Source organism: Lepus europaeus, chromosome 18, assembly GCF_033115175.1.
Source record: "Lepus europaeus isolate LE1 chromosome 18, mLepTim1.pri, whole genome shotgun sequence".
Lineage (NCBI taxonomy): Eukaryota > Metazoa > Chordata > Mammalia > Lagomorpha > Leporidae > Lepus > Lepus europaeus.
In genome coordinates, this window is record NC_084844.1 from 14,908,349 (window position 1) to 14,922,535 (window position 14,187).

Below are 14,187 nucleotides of genomic sequence, written 5' to 3' on the forward strand. Positions count from 1 at the left end.
GGTGCCCAGACCTGGTCATTTGAACAGAGCAGAGAGGCTTGTCCTACAGAGCTTTATTTGAGGGGTCCACACCAAGGACGCAGGGCTCACTTCCATAGTTTCTTGATGGACATGTTCTTCTCACTATCCTTTTGCATGACCTGAGAGAGAGAATCCGGTAATGAGCACAGGCGCCGGCCCACTGCTCCAGAGCCATCATTAGCAAATGCAGGAAGTCAGGGGCGTCTACCTTGGCGACTGCCATCTCGAAGTCCTCCTGGGTGACATGGACTCGCCGTTCCCGCAGGGCATACATGCCGGCCTCTGTGCACACACCCTGAACAAGAGAAGGGAGCTGAGGCTCTACCACTGGGCCCCAGCACTCCCTACCCCGCCCCCTTCCCTCAGTCTGATCACCTTAACTTCAGCCCCTGACGCTCCTGGCATCAGCTCAGCAATTTTCCTCAGGTTGATCCCCCGGGTCAGGTTCATTTTCCGAGAATGGATCTTTAAGATGTCCAGCCGAGCCTAGAGATGGAAGAGAGAAAGGACTGAGCCCTGCAGCCTGTCCCAGAGCTGTGCCCAGGCACTGCCCGTCACAAACCTCTTCATTGGGGGGTGGGAATTCAATTTTTCTGTCGATGCGTCCTGGGCGAAGCAGAGCGGAATCCAGGATGTCAATCCTATTAGTAGCCATGATGACCTGCACAGAGAAAGGGGCTGAAATCGCATACGCTCTCCCTGAGGGCCATCCTTGGCTCGGCCACGGCCCCGACCACCTCACCTTGATGTTCTTGGTGGCCTCGAAGCCGTCCAGCTGGTTGAGCAGCTCAAGCATCGTGCGCTGCACTTCGCTGTCCCCTCCAGAGCCTCCCTCCAGCCGTGAGGAGCCGATGGAGTCGATTTCGTCCATGAAGATGATGGATGGAGCGTGTTCTCGTGCCATGACAAACAGCTCCCGAACCATTCTTGCCCCTGAGCAGAGAAGCCGGGCATCAGGGAGCTAGAGTCCCCCGCCCCCCTTGGTTCTCACTCAGTGTTCCTAGCTGCCATTACCTTCTCCGATGAATTTCTGTACCAATTCAGAGCCGGAGACGCGGATAAAGGTACAGTCGGTGTGATGAGCCACAGCGCGGGCCAACAAAGTCTTCCCGGTGCCTGGGGGTCCGTACAGCAGCACTCCCTAGAAAAGCAGCAGGATTCAGGGCAGGAAACCACTGCGTCCCATCTGGTGGGTACTGAGTGCTGCACACCTTACCAGATGCTACAGCAGGGGTAGGGGACAGCACCTGTGTGGCACCGTTTGGTCTGGCCCTGCCAAGGCAACCACAGGTGGGACATGAAATTCAAAAAACCTAGAGCAGACTACTTGTTAAGCTGATCATGTTGTATGGCCCCCAAATGATGTTATAAACATCTGAAGGGCTCTTGGCAGAAGAGCAGATGAACACACCAGTGTCCCTCCTAGAGCCTATATATCCAACCCTGCCCCCACCGCCCCCAGACACACCCACATCGCCCCCAGCAGCTCCTCAGCAGCTCAGGCCGTCCAAGCGGGCTACAGCTTATTCCCGCCCTGCGTCTGGTCTGTGCTGGACAGGAGTCCTCTCACCTTGGGTTGTGCGATGCCCAGGGCTTCAAAGAGCTCAGGGTGCTTGACAGGCAGCTCAATCACTTCTTTGATCTCCTTGATCTGCTTGTCCAGTCCCCCGATCATTTCGTAGGTGGAGTCTGGCACCTTCTCCACCATCATGAGTGACACGAGAGGGTCCACTTTGTTGGGCAGGATCTTGTGTAGAGTGTAGCTGTCATTTCTGAGCGCAACCCGGCAGTTTGGCGTCACCTGAGTGGAGAGCGAGCTTCAGGAAGTGCGGCGACAGGGGCCACCCTCCCTCCCCACCTCCTGACCCGCTGCACTCACATCATTGATGTCGATGTTCTTGTCCACATCTACGACAAACTTGCCCTCGGGATGCACCTAAGAAAGGGCTCGTGATCTTCCCTGCCCATGGATCACGGCCCCACCCAAGAGGACCCGTGGGAGTCCTGGAGCCAACAGGGCACACGGGAATGCAGTGGGCAAGGGGCCGGACCTGGGGCCTTGCTCTTACCTTGACCAACACTTTCTTCTTATCCATGGCCCGGACGACTTCTCCCACGTAGGAGCCCTGCTCCTGCAGCAGCTGTAGCTCCTCCCGCAGCAGGCGAACTAGACAGCAAACAAACAGCAATCTTGCAGCCTCCGCCTCAGTTCAACTTAGCATAAAGTAAACGCCACTCTGAAGCTGCGAAGCAAGCCTTTTTGAGCCCCCCCCTCCATGTCACGTCTTTAAGGGGCTACAAGGAGCCTGCTGGGACTGGAAGGAACCACGAGCACGGCTGAGAAGGCGCGGGTCAGGGCTCAGACGCGCTGCCCTCGTGCAGCCCCCCGTCCTCCCCCTCACCTTTGGCATTTAGCTCATTCCTCTGTGCCTGCAGCCGACGAAGGTTTTGGCTCTTGTCATTCACAATCAGCTGTGGAGAACAAGAGGCAAATCCCATTATCCAAGGGCAGAGGCAGAAGGGAGGATCTTGGCCCAGACCCTCAGACAGGTGTGAGCAGGGCAGGGTACAGGCACCTGCATGCTGGTTCTCTTGTCTGATGCCAGCGCCCTGTCCCATCCACCAAGAGCCCCTCTGGAGCCCAGGGCTGCTTTCCAACAGAATCTAATGGGAAAAAGTTACAGCTGACTTCATTGTAATTTAACTTCAATCCACTTAATTAGTGAATTTCTTGTCGGGGAGGCAACAGGATACAGTGGGAAGGTCTGTAGGGGGAGAAGCCCAAGTTCTAGCCCAGCTGCTGTCAAAGGGACCTGCTAACAGGCTCACAAGGGTATGGCATCAACTACTCTGCTGTCAGACTATTGAGATGAACAAACAAAATCACACACAAAAGCGCCCAATGGGGGCTGGCACTGTGGCGTAGCAGGCTAAGCCTCCACCTATGGCACCAACGTCCCATATGGGTGCCGGATTGTGTCATGGCTACTTCCGATCCAGCTCTCTGCTGTGGTGTGGGAAAGCAGTGGAAGATGGCCCAAGTCCTTGGGCCACTGCACCAGTGTGGGAGACTCAGAAAGAGCTCCTGGCTTCGGATCAGCCTAGCTCCAGCCGTTGGAGCCATTTGGGGAGTGAACCAAGTAGATGGAAGACCTCTCTCTGTAACTCTACCTTTCAAATAATTTTTTTTTTTTTTTTTGGACAGGCAAAGTGGACAGTGAGAGACAGAGAGAAAGGTCTTTCTTCTGCCTTTGGTTCACCCTCCAATGGCCGCCACAGCTGATCCGATGGCAGGAGCCAGGTGCTTCTGGTCTCCCACAGGGTGCAGGGCCCAAGCACTTGGGCCATCCTCCACTGCACTCCCTGGCCACAGCAGAGAGCTGGCCTGGAAGAGGGGCAACCGGGACAGAATCCGGCGCCCCGACCAGGACTAGAACCCGGTGTGCCGGCGCTGCAAGGCGGAGGATTAGCCTAGTGAGCTGCGGCGTCGGCTCAAATAAATTTTTTAAAGATTTATTTATTTGAAAGAGTTATAGAGAGAAGGAGAGGCAGAGTGAAAGAGAGTCTCCCATCCCCTGGTTCACTCCCCAAATGGCTGCCAACAGCTGGAGCTGCGCTGATCCGAAGCTAGGAGCTTCTTCCGGGTCTCCCACACAGGTACAGGGGCCAAAGCACTTGGGCCATCTTCTACTGCTTTCCCAGGCCACAGCAGAGAGCTGGATCGGAGGAGGAGCATCTGGGTCTCGACAGCGCCCATATGGGATGCCGGCACTGCAGGCAGCAGCTTTACCAGATACGCCACAGCGCTGGCCCCTAAATAAAATCTTTTTATTTTTTGACAGGCAGAGTGGACAGAGAGGTCTTCCTTTGCCGTTGGTTCACCCTCCAATGGCCGCCGCGGCCGGCGTGCTGCGGCTGGCGCACCGCGCTGATCCGATGGCAGGAGCCAGGTCCTTCTCCTGGTCTCCCATGCGGGTGCAGGGCCCAAGCACTTGGGCCATCCTCCACTGCACTCCCGGGCCATAGCAGAGAGCTGGCCTGGAAGAGGGGCAACCGGGACAGAATCCAGTGCCCCGACCGGGACTAGAACCCGGTGTGCCGGCGCCGCAAGGCGGAGGATTAGCCTGTTGAGCCACGGCGCTGGCCTAAATAAAATCTTAACGAAAACCAAATACCCATATAATACCTGCAAATGCACCCAGAGTTCAGAAGTTTTCCTTGTGGCTTCCCCTATGCCATTTATATTATTTTCCTTATTCTCTGTTCCCTAATCTCTATGGCATAGCAATTTGGACAAGCGCACTTGTTGCATTTTTTAAAAAATTTATTTAAAAGGCAGAGTTACAGAGAGGCAGAGGCAGAAAGAGAAGCCTTCCATCCACTGGTTCACTCCCCAAATGGCCACAACGGCTGGAGCTGGGCCGACTCAAAGCCAGGAGCTTCTTTGGGGTCTCCCAAGCGGGTGCAGGGGCCCAATCTTGGGCCATCTTCTACTGCTTTCCCAGGCCATAGCAGAGCTGGATCTGAAGTGGAGCAGCCTGGACTTGAACCGGCGCCCATATGGGATGCCGGCGCTGCAGGCGGCAGCTTTACTCGCTAGGCCACAACACCGGTTCCCACGTCTTCCCTTTGGTAAGAGATTCTGCCTGGTTTGAGTCTGGGGTCCGATTTCCACTCCAGCTCCCACTTACGTGCACCGAGGAAGGCAGCAGGTTGGTGGCTCAAGCACTCCCCTACCATCCCCGTGGGAGACCTGGATGGAGTCTCCAGCCCCGGGGTTCAGTCTGGCCCTGCTCTGGCCGTTGTGGGCACTTAGCAGTAAACCAGTGGACGGAAGATCTGTCTTTCAAGTAAAATGAAATGAAGAAATCAAAAAGCCTTTCATCCAGGTTTCTTCCAAAAGGGATGGGCTTCGGCCAACAGCCCCTCTTCTGTGAAAATCTGACTCCTGGCTGCGAACGCGAGGCTAACCTGTGGCTTACACTCCTACACGCACGCATCCCAACAGGCTCCTTCCACGCCCTCCCGCACTGGCCCAGAGCTTGAGGAGAGCGGCCCCCGGGCCCCGGGCCCCCGGCCCCCCGGCGCTCCAGCCGGCGCCTGCCCTCACCTGCAGCTCCTCGATCTTGGACAGGTAGTACTGGCGGAGTCCGCTGCCTGCCTTCCCCTCTTCCAGCTCCATCTGAAAACGCAGGGCAGGTGTTCGAAAGACCGCACACCCAGCGGGCAGGGCTACTCCAGGGCACTTCACCAGAAAGCTTAAAGCAAGCAGCTCCGTGCCGCACGATCAGCCTGGGCCTCGGCGGCTTGCGACCCGGTTCCGAACCCTCAGTCCCTCGCCTCCGGGTCCCCCGCTTTCCGGTAACCACGGCCGGTGAGAACGCCGCCTACCTCCCCGACGTTCAGGAGATCAAGCTCACACACACAGTCAAGCACTCTGCAAAGGTGTCACCGCCACAGCCGGAGAAAGCGGAGGACGGGCGCCCTGGCTCCCGCGCCCACCACTGCTCTCCAGGGCTCCGCGTCTACAACAGCCTCGCTCCCAGCACGGGCGACCGGCGGGGGGCGGCGCTGACACAGCAGATCCGGGCCCAAGCAGGGCCCGGGCTGGATGACGACTCGAACCTCTGGCCCTGGCCCGCTCCCACCTCGGACAATGCCCGCCAAGGCATCAGGCCCCCGCCCCGCCCGGCCGCCGCCGCCACCGCCGCCGCCGCCGCCGTACCTGCTCCGGTCCGTCAAGCGCCATCTTCCCTCTTCAGCGGAGACCGCCGGCCTCCGAGGTGCCGTGGCGCGCAGGCGCGGAAGTGGAGCCGACGGGCAGGGGCTGATGACCCGGAAGAGAAGTTCCGGATCAAAGGGCGGGGGGAAGGGTGTGAGCGACGAGGCGACAATAACTAAAGGGAGACATGTTGGGAAGGGCGGCTACTGAAGTCCTGGAGCTTGGGAACGGCGTGAAGAAGGAGTAGGACTTCTAAATGTTGCTCTGTTGAAACTTTATTTCTTGTAATCTGCCTTTCTGGTGCCAACGTTCAATTTATATGACTGGGATAAGCAGCAGAGAAAAACTTACGGCCACTCCCGAAATGGCGGAAAACTCGGAGCCAGGGACGCAGGGTCGCAAGCGGAAGCGGAAGTGGAAGTGTGCTTGCTGCCTGCATGTGCGGCTCCCAGTGTGGCGGGCGCGGTGCGGAGGCGCCGTGAGCGTGTGGGCCGCTTGTCGCACGGTGATTGCCGCGGGACGGGCTCCTAGGAAGGCGGATGCCGTGCGTCCGGGAGAGGCGTTCCCAACAACTTGCTTCTCCTCAGCTTGAGTGACACTCTGCCGTCCCACCATGGGCAAGAAGGGCAAAGTCGGCAAGAGCCGGCGAGACAAGTTCTATCACTTGGCAAAGGAGACGGGTGAGTCAGGGTTGGCGGCGTCCGCGAGCGAGCTAGGGAACGAGCTGGGCCCGGTTCGCTTCCTCTCTCCCAGCATTGGGGTGGTGGGTTGTGAGGTCGGAGGGATCCTGCGGGCGAAGGCGCCCCGCCGCTTGATGTGTCCCGTCGCCGCCCGCAGGGTACCGTTCCCGCTCGGCTTTCAAGCTGATCCAGCTGAACCGCCGCTTTCAGTTCCTGCAGAAGGCCCGGGCCTTGCTGGACCTCTGTGCGGCGCCAGGAGGGTGGTGCGTATCCCTGTGCGCGCTCGCTCCGGGTGTGGACCATGGAGCGGCTTGGGAGGGCTTTAGGATCCGCCCGCCTCCAGTGCGGTCGTCCTAGCTCGATTCCTCTGCGTCTGAGAGTGTAGATCTCCTAAACCTTAGGGACTGTCTGGAATGTGTACTTAGGACATCAGAAGACCGCTGCACTTGGCAAGGGCTCCTAACACCAGGGGACGGGAAGGGACCGTCCTACATGTGTCTGTCTTCCTTCATAGGCTGCAGGTGGCTGCCAAGTTTATGCCTGTGTCCAGTCTTATTGTGGGTGAGTGACTGGAGGCTCTCCGGGGGGTAGATGGATGGTAGGGGTGGGTGTACGCGCCTTAACCTGATCCTCCATGTCCCTCCTTCCCGCCCTGTAGCATGCTAAGCCTTTAGAATGCTCTGACCTCGTGTCTTCCAGGAGTGGACCTGGTTCCAATCAAGCCTCTCCCCAATGTGGTGACACTGCAGGAGGACATCACGACAGAACGCTGTAGGCAGGTAATGAGAACCCCCATCCTCATGTCCCCGTGATGTGCAAACACTCAGCGTCCCCCAGATGCCGCAGAGGTGAAATGGTCCCCATTTACCGTACTTTGGGCAACTCTGTGACAAGACCGTGACAGTCCTGGTGTCCACTCCAGATCTCCAGTGAGGTTCTTCCCAGAGGACTCACTGTCACACTGTAGGCTCCGTGAAGACAGGTCTGTTATTGTTGTTACTGTTGTGTTCCCTGTGCCTGTGATGGGCTTTGACCCACAGTGGGCACTCAACAAATGATCGGAGGCACCAGAGGCTGAACCAGGGACTCCATTTGTAGCCATTCCTGTGTTTCCGTTGCAGTAATCCCCTTCCTTCTGTAGGCCCTGAGAAAGGAGCTGAAGACCTGGAAGGTTGATGTCGTGCTCAATGACGGGGCCCCCAACGTTGGGGCCAGCTGGGTTCACGATGCTTACTCGCAAGGTGCAGGGAGTGTGGGGCTTGGAGGTGAGGGTGGGCGTGCCCTCTCAGGCTGCCGAGGTTCTCAGCTGAACGGCTCTTTCCCACAGCCCACTTGACCCTGATGGCTTTGCGTCTGGCTTGTGATTTTCTGGCCCGCGGTGGCTACTTCATCACAAAGGTCTTCCGTTCCCGTGACTATCAGCCGCTGCTGTGGATCTTCCAGCAGCTGTTCCGCCGTGTCCAGGCTACCAAGCCCCAAGCCTCTCGCCATGAATCTGCAGAGATCTTTGTTGTATGCCAAGGTGGGCTTCACTTCCTTCTTTTGTTGACTTAGCCTCGTAATTACTGAAGCACATGGTTTTTGAAGTGTTTATTTTTATCTGCAGAGCTGCAAAGATAGATTTTCCTTTTGTTGAATCACTTCCCAAATGGCCACAACAGCCAGGGCTGGGGCCAGGCCAAAGCTGGGAACCCAGAACTTTACCTGGGGGTGGCAGGGCCCAAGCACTTGAGCCACTTCAGCCTCCCAGGATGCATTAGCGGGAGGCTGGATTGGAAGTGAAATAGCCAGGACTCAAACTGGCACTGATGTGGGATGCAAGTGTCCCACGTGGCAGCTGAACCCGTTGTACCACGAAGCCTGCCCCTAAAGCACACTTTTTGTTGTGTTTCATCACTGTAGGATTCCTGGCTCCTGACAAGGTTGACAGTAAATTCTTCGATCCTAAATTTGCCTTCAAGGAGGTTGAAGTTCAGGCTAAAACTGTTACTGAGTTGGTGACTAAGAAGAAGCCAAAGGTGTGTTTGGGGGGTAGGGTCCTGGAGCTCTGGAGAGACTGGGCCTGGCAGACCTAGGGATGCCTTGGAAGGGACTGCCAGCCATTCTTACTGCCCTCCCTAAGGCTGAAGGCTATGCAGAGGGCGACCTCACTCTCTTTCACCGTGCCTCCGTCACTGACTTCCTCCGGGCTGCCAACCCCGTCGACTTCCTCTCCAAAGCCAGTGAGGTGAGTTCCCAGACATTGAGGGACGAAAGAACCCCAGAAACACTGCCTGAAGATCTTCCAGCTCCTTTCCTTCCCCCAAACAGATCTCGCTAGATGATGAAGAATTGGCACAGCATCCGGCGACCACCGAGGACATACGGGCATGCTGTCAGGACATCAAGGTGCTGGGGCGCAAGGAACTCAGGTATGCGGTCGGGAGGCCGGAGGGGCCAGGAACCCTGGAGAGAGGAAAAGGCCCGGAAAAGCCATGTTGGACCTCTGCACACAGGCTGTGCTGTGCTAGAGGTGTGAGCTGGGGGCCTCTGGCAGGAGAGCGCAGGCACAAAGGGAGAGCTGAGATCAATCATGGTGTTTCTGCGGCAGGTCCCTCCTGAACTGGAGAACAAAGCTTCGGCGACATGTAGCCAAGAAGCTGAAAGAGCAAGCAAAGGCGCTGGACATCAGGTGAGGACGGAGCTAAACCAAGACGGATGTCGACTTGAAGGAGCCCCTGCCTAGGGAAATGACGTGATTCCTTGGACTGTTTTGTCAGCCTCAGCTCAGGAGAGGAAGAAGAGGAGGAGGAGGAGGAGGCGGCGTCAGCAGCTGGGATCCCAAGGCAGCCCTCTAAAGAGGAGGAGGAAGAGGAGCAATTAAACCGGACTCTGGCAGAGATGAAAGCCCAGGAGGTGGCAGAATTAAAGAGGTGATGTATCCGGCCTAGTGGTAGAGCCGTGCGTGGGCTTCACGCCTGGCTTGGCTCCAGCTTCCTGTTAATGAATACCCAGTGATGGTCAAGGTCTCCCGTGTGGGAGACCTGGGTGGAGTCTTGGCTGTTATGGGCATCTGAGGAGTTGAACCAGTGGATGGGAGGTCTAAGAAAAATCTAAGAAATGGTGTGGGGAGGGGCGGGGGGAGCCCCATTGCAGAATTGCAGAGTGTGAAGGTGGGAGGAGGACAGACATGGAAAGGGAGTTTTCAGCGCTGGGCAGGTGTAACCCCTCTACCTATCCCTTTAGGAAGAAAAAGAAGCTGCTGCGTGAGCAGAGAAAGCAGCGGGAGCGTGTGGAGCTGAAGATGGATCTGCCTGGGGTCTCCATTGCAGATGAGGGGGAGACTGGCATGTTCTCACTGCGTACCATCCGGGGCCACCAGGTGAGCAGGGGCTCGGGACAGCCTGAGGAGACTGAAGTGGAGGGACCGATGTCTTCTGTGTGCAATGATCCTGGGCTTCAGGTGCCTATTCTCCCACTAAATCACTTGGTGAGGGGCTTACTGGGGCACAAAACAGTAGCTCAAAGGCCAAAAGAAACATACACCTAAAATGATGAAATCAGGGTTTATGAGTGTGCGGATTGATTCTCCTGGAGCTGGAACATTAGGACCAACAGTTGTGGTTATAATACAGGGAACCTGGGCACCTGGGTTATAAGCACGAGTAGAGAGGATTTCTGAGACCAAGTTAGCCTTGCACTGGGCTGCCAGATGCTACTCTGTGCCTCCTGGAGAACATCTTTTCTCATAAAATGACGTCATGGCAAGGAGAGCTTTTCTGGCTCTTATGTGGGAACGTCTTAACCAAGTCACCTTTCCCCTACGGGCGAGGCAGAACGTGGAGGCCCTAGAGAGACGCAGGCTCACTTCTCGTCCCAGCTCCATTAGGCAGTAGTCAGGCATACAGCACCTATCTTTGTCAGTACCTACAGTGGCCATACAAATGAAAGCTATCTTTGCCATGAGGAAAATACATTTTGAGGTTATTCTAAGTTGATTTTTTAAAAAGATTTATTTATTTGAAAGAATTACACAGAGAGTAGGAGAGGCAGAGAGGTCTTCCATCCGCTGGCTGGTTCACTCCCCAGTTGGCTGCAACGGCCGGAGCTGAGCCGATCCAAAGCCAGGAGCTTCTTCCCCGTCTCCCAAGCGCCTGGGCCATGTTCTACTGCTTTCCCAGGCCATAGCAGAGAGCTGCATCAGAAGTGGAGCAGCCTGGACTCAAACTGGCGCCCTTATGGGATGCCAGCACTGCAGGCGGCAACTTTACCCACTACATCACAGCACTGGCTCCTCTAAGTTGATCTATGTGAAACATTTCTGTTAGATCTATGTTACCTACCCACCTTTATTTGGTAGAGAATCAAGACGCATATATGAGATTTTTCCTGGGAGGTGACGGAGGTGCCTTCTGAGAGTAATTTTAAAGGAAAGCCGGGGAGTAGGCATTTAACCTGGAGACTAAGGCATCCACGCCCCACGTTGGAGTGCCTGGACTTGACTCTGGTTTCTGTCTCCAATCTCCTGCCAATACAGACCCTGGGAGGCGTGGTGATGACTCTGGTAATTGGGTTCTTGTCACCATATGGGAGACCTGAGTTGAATTCCCTGCTTTGACCCTGGCGCAACTCACTGTAAGCATTTGGGGAGTGAACCAGCGGATGAGAGTTCTCTCTGCCTCTCAAGTAAAATAAATAATTTTTTTAGAGATTATTTTATTTTTTTGAGAGGTAGTGTTCCAGACAGAGAAGAGGGAGAAGGAAAGGTCTTGCATCCTCTGCTCCACTCCACAAATGGCTGCGACGGCTGAAGCTGAGCCAATCCAAAGCCAGGAGCCGGGAGCTTCTTCCAGGTCTCCCACGTGGGTGCAGGGGCCCGCCCAATCTTCCACTGCTCTCCCAGGCCATAGCACGGAGCTGGAACAGAAGAGGAGCCAGCTGGGGCATGAACCAACGCTGTAGGTGGATGATTAACCTACAGTGCCAGCCCCTAAAATAAATAATTTTTAAAAACAAAGGAACACCAGGCAGGCGCCGCAGCTCAATAGACTGATCCTCTGCCTGCGGCGCCGGCACCCCGGTTCTAGTCCCGGTTGCCTCTCTTCCAGGCCAGCTCTCTGCTGTCGCCTGGGAGTGCAGTGGAGGATGGCCCAAGTGCTTGGGCCCTGCACCCGCATGGGAGATCAGGAGAAGCTCCTGGCTCCTGGCTTTGGATCAGCGCGGTGCAGCGGCCATTGGAGAGTAAACCAACAGTAAAGGAAGACCTTTCTCTCTGTCCACTCTGTCAAAAAAAACCACACACACCAATGTTTTAGAACATTTTAAGATTTGCTGCTATGTGGGCCATGGGGTACTTTCCCAATAACACTTCCTTGTGCTACCACTGACAGTAGGACAACTGAATGAGACAGGTTAGTACCTTGGAATGGATTGCCACGGTGTTGATTATAACTAAGACATGAGCATGGGAAAGAAGCACCCTGTTCCTTTAAAACACTTGACCTCTTTGTTAAATTTCAGTTGTTAGAGGAAGTAACACAAGGGGATATGAGCACTGCAGACACATTTCTGTCCGATCTGCCAAGGGATGACATCTATGTGTCAGAGGAGGAGGAGGATGAGGATGTGTCTCTGGACAGTGACCTGGATCCAGAGGAGCTGGCAGGAGTCAGGGGACCTCCGGGTCTGAAGGAACAGAAGCGGTAAGAGTGTGAGAGCCACCCTCACCCAGAGCCCGGGTGCAGGCAGGGCAGGGCCTGCCAGCACTCAGGATCCCTGAGCTTCCCTTTGGGTCTACAGTGTGCAGTTTGCTGAAGTAGAAGATGATAAAGAAGAGGAAGGAGAGAATCCACTGCTGGTGTCACTGGAGGAAAAGACAGTATTGCAGGAAGAACAGGCTAACCTGTGGTTCTCAAAGGTGAGGTGCTGAGGCCAAGACTCATGGGAAGCTGGCATTCCCGGCAGAGATGGCTGAGTGTCCCCTACCGCAGGACGGCTTCAGTGGGATCGAAGACGATGCGGATGAGGCCCTGGAGATCGGGCAGGCTCAGCTGTTAAACGAGAGCCGTCGGAAGGCGCAGCAGCAGCCAGCACCACCACCAGCACCTTCCAGTCTGAAGAGTCAGAGAGAGTCTCGGTGCCCGGATGAGGCCTCTGAAGTGAGGAAGGCTCCCCTGGAGACAGACGCTGCCCCTGGCCCTGGCAGGGGAGAGGACAGCTCAGACAGTGACAGCAGTAGCAGTGAGGATGAAGGGAGGTGAGTGGTGCAGCTGGATGGGGAAGAGGCAGCAGTGGTTTGGACGCTCATAAGGCCTGGGGCACAGCCTGGACGGCGTGGTTTCTGTAGGTTCCCTAAGTGGTCTTTAGAAGCAGGGTTGAGGTCAGCTGGGCATGTAGTGTGGGTAACAGTAGAATTCACTTACAGTCTCTCCCCACCACAGTTGGGAACCATCCCATGGTAAGAAGCGACGCCGGGGGCCGAAGTCAGATGATGCTGGGTTCGAGGTGGTGCCTATCGAGGACCCAGGTGAGAGCTCAGTACAGATGAGATGAAGCCAGTGACATCAGCGCTCGAAATCAAGCTCTGACTTTTCTCTCCCTGTGTCTAGCGAAACGTCGGATACTGGACCCTGAAGGCCTGGCTCTAGGTGCTGTGATAGCCTCTTCTAAAAAGGCCAAGCGAGACCTCATAGATAACTCCTTCAACCGGTAACGGGGCCAGACAGTCAAGCGGCTAAGTGGGTGGTTTCTTTTAAAACACGGGGAGTGGCTGGTGTTAGCCTGGTGCCCTCACATGCCCAGGTATACCTTCAATGAGGATGAAGAGGAACTTCCAGAGTGGTTTGTGCAGGAGGAGAAACAGCACCGGATCCGGCAGCTGCCTATTGACAAGAAGGACGTGGAGCATTACCGGAAACGCTGGAGGGAAATCAATGCACGTCCCATCAAGAAAGTGGCTGAGGCCAAGGCTAGAAAGAAACGGAGGGTAAGTGGTGGGGGCCGGCTGAGGTGAGGGGTGGCTGGAGCAGGGAGGAGGAAGAGGTAATCTGACTGAAATACAATCCCAGATGCTGAAGAAGCTGGAGCAGACCAAGAAGAAGGCAGAAGCTGTGGTGAACACCGTGGACATCTCAGAGCGAGAGAAAGTGGCACAGCTGCGAAGGTAATCGGGGGAGGGCACCCCAAGGGCATAGGTTTAAAAAGGGTGGCAAGAGACCCTCTAACCTGTCGTCTTCTCTTTGTAGTCTCTACAAGAAAGCAGGGCTTGGCAAGGAGAAACGCCAAGTCACCTATGTTGTAGCCAAAAAAGGTGTGGGCCGCAAGGTGCGGCGGCCAGCTGGAGTCAGAGGCCACTTCAAAGTGGTGGACTCAAGGATGAAGAAGGACCAGAGAGCACAGCAGCGCAAGGAACAGAGGAAAAAACACAAACGGAAGTGAGCACAGGCCCAGCCTTAGGACCAGAACAGACTGGAGTGGCTCCCCATCTCCTTGCTGCCAGCCGAGCGCACACTTGCATCGCAGCCGTCTGGAGACACTGGGGTGGTTGCTTAGAGCTGGGCAGGGAGGACAATGACCCTGCAATCATTCCATGAAGAATGCGGGGTGCTGGATAAAACTGTCAGAACTTTCTAATCTCCTAAGGTGGTCTCCCAAGTCTTCCCCTGTCCTACCCCATTACCTGAATAAAACAAAGAGGAGATGAAATGCCTTCCCAGGCTGTTCCCTCACACTTTGCTGCACTGTTCTGTTTCCATGTGCTGGCTCACTGTGAAGTAGAAATGACAA

At 55.8% G+C, this 14,187-nt stretch overlaps 2 protein-coding genes across 2 annotated transcripts; one reads left to right on the forward strand and one right to left on the reverse strand.

Annotated features, from left to right (window-relative positions):
- Positions 1-36: 36 nt before the first annotated feature.
- Positions 37-5,853, reverse strand: PSMC5 (proteasome 26S subunit, ATPase 5). The gene is made up of 12 exons (XM_062175456.1): positions 5,747-5,853; positions 5,132-5,203; positions 2,424-2,493; positions 2,091-2,188; positions 1,901-1,957; positions 1,592-1,822; positions 1,036-1,162; positions 764-954; positions 584-682; positions 397-507; positions 230-316; positions 37-140 (listed from the first exon to the last, which is right to left on the reverse strand). The coding sequence occupies exons 1-12, from the start codon at positions 5,768-5,770 to the stop codon at positions 87-89; spliced, it is 1,221 nt and encodes a 406-aa protein (XP_062031440.1). The 5' UTR covers positions 5,771-5,853; the 3' UTR covers positions 37-86.
- A 324-nt stretch (positions 5,854-6,177) lies between these two features.
- FTSJ3 (FtsJ RNA 2'-O-methyltransferase 3) lies at positions 6,178-14,098 on the forward strand. Its single transcript, XM_062175454.1, has 20 exons — positions 6,178-6,423; positions 6,581-6,686; positions 6,938-6,984; positions 7,123-7,202; positions 7,565-7,664; positions 7,751-7,945; positions 8,326-8,441; positions 8,546-8,650; positions 8,734-8,834; positions 9,014-9,094; positions 9,183-9,335; positions 9,649-9,784; positions 11,923-12,104; positions 12,202-12,319; positions 12,393-12,658; positions 12,843-12,928; positions 13,011-13,110; positions 13,204-13,387; positions 13,470-13,564; positions 13,647-14,098. The coding sequence occupies exons 1-20, from the start codon at positions 6,357-6,359 to the stop codon at positions 13,837-13,839; spliced, it is 2,511 nt and encodes an 836-aa protein (XP_062031438.1). The 5' UTR covers positions 6,178-6,356; the 3' UTR covers positions 13,840-14,098.
- The last annotated feature ends 89 nt before the right edge of the window (positions 14,099-14,187 follow it).

Excerpts from the sequence above, each read along its gene's own strand:
- PSMC5 (XM_062175456.1), bottom strand. The coding sequence starts at position 5,770 with ATGGCGCTTGACGGACCGGAGCAG. Across the intron at positions 5,204-5,746 it reads CGCTTGACGGACCGGAGCAG|ATGGAGCTGGAAGAGGGGAA; the intron begins GTACGGCGGCGG and ends CTGCGTTTTCAG. Across the intron at positions 141-229 it reads TCGAGATGGCAGTCGCCAAG|GTCATGCAAAAGGATAGTGA; the intron begins GTAGACGCCCCT and ends TCTCTCTCTCAG.
- FTSJ3 (XM_062175454.1), top strand. The coding sequence starts at position 6,357 with ATGGGCAAGAAGGGCAAAGTCGGCAAGAGCCGGCGAGACAAGTTCTAT. Across the intron at positions 6,687-6,937 it reads TGTGCGGCGCCAGGAGGGTG|GCTGCAGGTGGCTGCCAAGT; the intron begins GTGCGTATCCCT and ends CTTCCTTCATAG. Across the intron at positions 13,388-13,469 it reads AGGCTAGAAAGAAACGGAGG|ATGCTGAAGAAGCTGGAGCA; the intron begins GTAAGTGGTGGG and ends ATACAATCCCAG.